Source organism: Coenobita brevimanus, chromosome 14 (assembly GCF_032717465.1).
Source record: "Coenobita brevimanus isolate Jiangsu-jjx chromosome 14, ASM3271746v2, whole genome shotgun sequence".
In the NCBI taxonomy this organism is placed as follows: domain Eukaryota; kingdom Metazoa; phylum Arthropoda; class Malacostraca; order Decapoda; family Coenobitidae; genus Coenobita; species Coenobita brevimanus.
Genome location: NC_136967.1, coordinates 40331915 through 40336814, shown reverse-complemented (window position 1 = coordinate 40336814; position 4900 = coordinate 40331915). Strand labels below are relative to the sequence as shown.

General features: G+C 49.3%; 1 protein-coding gene across 1 annotated transcript; it reads right to left on the bottom strand.

Annotated features, from left to right (window-relative positions):
* Positions 1-1117: 1117 nt before the first annotated feature.
* On the bottom strand, positions 1118-2894 carry LOC145390373 (uncharacterized). Its single transcript, XM_080265320.1, has 4 exons — positions 2771-2894; positions 2335-2719; positions 1782-2025; positions 1118-1564 (listed from the first exon to the last, which is right to left on the bottom strand). The coding sequence occupies exons 1-4, from the start codon at positions 2892-2894 to the stop codon at positions 1118-1120; spliced, it is 1200 nt and encodes a 399-aa protein (XP_080121446.1).
* Positions 2895-4900: the final 2006 nt, after the last annotated feature.

Here is a 4900-nt window from a genome sequence, read left to right as displayed (position 1 = left end):
CGTTTAGCAGGGGTCGTGTCACTTGTGCTATACCGTCGTGGAAACTTCTAGAACACCGCATGTCTGTGTGTATGTACAGCTTCTGGTGCAGAACCAGCATTCCTTCACTTTAAGAGTTGCAAGCTAATTTCCTTTTGCTTGATTCTCGCTGATACACTACCTATCTCATACCCTGGCTTTGTGCTTCTATCTATCTATCTATCTTTCTATCTATCTATGAGTTGTATTATTATAATATGGAGTCCTGACACCTCGGCCCGTGTCACCAGTCGAGAGATCTCTCGGGGCGCAAAAAACAATGTGCACCGGATGCCAGGATGACCAGCGCGTACATGGATGTCAGCAATTCTAGGCTCAGTGGTGTCTTGCTCATCCATTGCTGCTGCACCAGCTACCAGTCTGTCATTCCGCACCCACTCCTCTGTGAGGACATCAGTGTGATTTTCTGTAGACCGGACAAGCCTCACAGACAACATCAGTCCCAACTCGCTCACCAGTTGGCGAATGATTTCGACTCAGCGGCGAATCAACATCTCTCCACGAGCCTTCGTTCGAAGTCGTGCACAACCACTCAGTGTGTCATCAATCCAACAATATACTGTGGCAGAGTCTGTCCGTAACTCAATGTTCTTCATACCCCAAGCAATTGCCAATTCACTCCACAGAGTGCTGCGTCCAGCTCCGCCATATTGATGTGTGAGCTATCGTCCCGCCACAGCCGGCATGCATCTTCAATTACACTGCCTTGTGGCATCTCTAAAACAACTCCAGCAGCTAGAGCACTGGTGTCTGTGCACACGACTGCCCGCTCACCATACACACACCAGAGGCCACGACACGGATCTTCCCTGACCAGCCATGCTGCCACATACTCCATCTGTTGAAGCAGGGAGTCGTCTTCCACGATGTCGTCCCAGCCCTGTGTCACTGCATTTGCTCGGCATTTAATCCATGCAGCCGCTGGCTGGAGCCATCCTCCTACTGGCAAGTGCGCGACTAGCCGTCCGCACCATGCAAACACAGCATGACATGTCACTCTTGTCGGTGGTGGGTCGACTGGATTGTCACATATCCACTTCAACTGGCCACCTGATGACTGAACGTGCAACCCTAGCAGTCATGCCACATCAGCTTCAAGGTTCGGCGGCTTGCATTCCAGGCCGACTGCAGCAAAATGTGCAGTGACCTGCTCTGCTCTGGCTAGGTCCTCATTCACCAACAGATCGTCAACGTAAGGCAACACTGCACACTCAATATCTGGGTCCTGAACCAAGATGTTCTTAACGACAGTCTTCATGACCAACGGAGCTATGTTGAGGCCAAAGCCAAGGCGCATCAAACAGTAGTGTTGGCCTTGTATCATCACTGTCTGAAACGGCCACAGTTGCTCATCGACGCGCACCTGCAGATAAGCCTTGTGTAGGACCAGAACAGCCACATTACCTCCGTGTCGGTGCCACTTGTGCATCTGATCAGCACATACTTCACTATCAGCAATAAAGGCAGTTAAATAGTCGTTTAGCTCGCGGTAGCCTAGCACTGGCCGTACTTTACTGCTGTTATTCTAATGAACAGCCATGAGCGGCACAAGCCCTCATGGCGCTGTGTTGCTGTTCGTAGTAGGGTACCAACCAGCCGTTCTTGATCCATGACTTCAGTTCCTGGTCAAACTCCTGGCAGATGGACGGGGATATGTTGTACTGCGCCGCAGTATTATGCAGGCAAGCAGGTGCTGCTCAATTCGTCCATTTCCATGACACGGTCCACGTTCGATGCCTTACATCAAATCGTACACCGAAATCACGTGCATCCACTGCCAGCGGTGTCAGAGTCGATGATGCAGCTCCACACAACCTCCCAGTGCTACAGAATTGGACTTCTGATGGAGACTTCACTATGACTCCTCCAAGCGCTGAGATGCTGGTGATGCTGAGCACATCCACACCCAAAGGCTGCTCACACACCACCACCACACACACCCAGGCACTCTGGCAATCAGGAGTTTCCGCTGTCACACTGCCTGTCCTGTTGCACTGGAATCTCCACTAATCATTGTGATCCTGGTCGCCTGCGGGTGCCACTGTATGCAACAAGGGGCATGTACTATGGTGTCTGTGCAACCAATGTCGACAAGAACTTGGAACCGCTGCCTGTCAACAAGCAACTGCACCACAGGAAGAGCGCCACTTACTGGCTTCCAGAGAGGATGCTGGCACTGATGCGGCCCCTCCAACGTCATTTCCCATCTAAGGACATGCAACAGCAAAATGTCCTGGCTGGCCACAGGTCCAGCAATGACGAAGGCGACGTGCTCTCCCAGGCAGTTGCACCCACATTTGGTCTCGCACTGGTGCCGAAATCCCAGTAGCAGCCACACGCTCATCACTAAGCATGGCACGAGCTCGTGCCAACACACTGTTTAAATCCAGTCCCTCAGTTCTTAATCCAGCGCGAATAGCACGATGAATATCATCTGGTAGTCCTGCCATGAGCGCACATGCCAGAGTACGGTCAGACACGCCCCCAAACAAAGTCGACAGCTGTCGGAGGTCAGCCAGGAAAACGTCAACTGCTCTACTTGCTTGTAGCCGACGTGCAGTAAAAGCTTCATATGCTGCATATTGATCTAAGGTGAATGCTGCATACAGTGCTTTCTTCACCTCTGTCAGCAAACAGCGGCTGGCAACTGGCAATTGTGACCACACAGCGAATGCCCCACCTGTCAGTCATAGTGGCAGAACTGATTCGAGGACAACTCCACGGAGCTGACACAACATCTCTGCCCTTGTGACCCACTCCCCAATGTCCGTAGAGCCATCATACCCTGGAATCAGGCGAGCATCAATTGGTACTAATGTTGTTGTAGGAAGGTCGGTCTTCTTATCGTCCTCCATGTTGCCAAGATAGCTTGTACCAGACAATCAAATGTTGATGTTGTCATACACTCCTTTATTACAGCTGCCCAGCTCATACAATTGATACACAAGTCTACATTGCTTGAGGGCTGGAGGTCGTCTGCCCGCCTGGGTCTCGCTGACCGTCCCTCCTCACCTCCCTCTAACTGCATCCCCCCCAACCATCGACATCACAGAGACATAAACTAGCTGGTCAACACCCTCCCACACACACACACACACACACACACACACACACACACACACACACACACACACACACACACACACACACACACACACACACACACACACACACGCATACACACTATTGACAAACACATAGATAACATAACATTGACAAATTCATTCCATTGACAAATACATAGATAACATGACATTGACAAATACATAGATAACATGATATTACAATATCCAAACAGGTTAGCTCTCACTTTATGATATATTCAAATGAAGAAATCTTACTGGACATTTAGCACAAGTGAAGATCCTTACACCACTCTAACCTCAGATGCTATTTTAAAACTATCAGCTCAAAGACCCACTGTGATCTAAGGCTATCTATTTCCTGGTGTCAGGAAATGCTTTGGCCTTACCAACTCTGCCAGTTTCAGTAGATGACCTCATGTTAGACAATGACATTTTGTATAGGAAGATGTCCCTTACCGGAAGGGACATACCTAACACTGAGGTATGTCAACTTGTTGTTCCCAGTGATTTAAAACCTACAGTAATCCACCTCATCCGTAACACCTCATACATCCCATCCGGGAAAAGATTGGTGTTTGAAACAAGCACCTCTTTCATTTTATCGGCCTTAGCTGCATAAGGACATCAGTGCTCCCTGTGATTCTTGTGTTCCCTGTAATCATCACAAATGGTAAATCGGATTACCTGCTCCACTTCTGTAATATCTAGTTCCATTATGTTCATGGGAAACTGTTTCTATTGGCTTCCTCAAATTGCCTCTTACAGAGTCTGGTGCAGAGTATTTGTTTGTGGCAAATGATCATTTCTGCCGTTACTGTGTTCTCACAGCTCTTCAAGACAAGACTGCGAAGAGTGTTGCTCGTGCCTTCATTGATCACATCATTTGTCCATTCACGACACCATCCACTAATATTACCAGTAATGGCTCAGAGTTTAAATATAGTCGTCTTGTTGAGATTTGTAAACAGTATAACATCAATAAACATTATGTCATACACAACCATCCGGCTTCCAATGGCCTTGTTGAAAGTCAAAACTATAAGATGCTGGAGTCCTTGATGTACTTAGGCTCTCAAAGCACCTGTTGGGATGAATGGATACCCAAGGTTGCCGTCTCAGTCAACAGTTCCATCAATATTTCCATTGGCAAAACTCCATTCTTTGTCTTATATGGATTCAAATAAACTTGCTCCATTTAATGCTATTATCGAAACCTAGTCCACTATACACCCTGCTGAGGGGGGTCATCTTGATGTTGTGGTGGGTCTTGAAGCGTGGCTAGCGGTGCTGCCTACTTTGGAAACCTGCCTGCCTTTGTAAGGTTCAGCGTCTGCCAGACTCATGGACCAAGCACCCCCCCCCCCACATCACTGGTAGAGAAGGCCTGCTCGTGATGTTGCTCGTTCCTGCCCATTTTCCATCTTGGGCTAGGTTTTTGTCTCCCCACGTCTTTGCGTGCCCGGTGTCCCACAATGCTGGGAGATGGGAGCCCTGAGGGGTTGCTCAGTGCTGCACGATGTGCCCTGCATCTAGCAACACACCTCCTTGGTCCCATATTCTGGATAGACGGAGGGCCTGGTTAGGGCCGACCTGGCCAATCGGCTGGTCATTTGTTAGCCAGCGTCAAGTGGGCACTGGGGATCCTTGTGGCTCCTATCATTCCTGAGTCACCCTTGCCCAGGTTCCCTAGTGGTTACCCGCATATACTCCATCACTACCTCTGAGGTTGGCAGCAGTGTTTTCCCTGGCATATGACCTCCCCTTGTTGGGCTCTG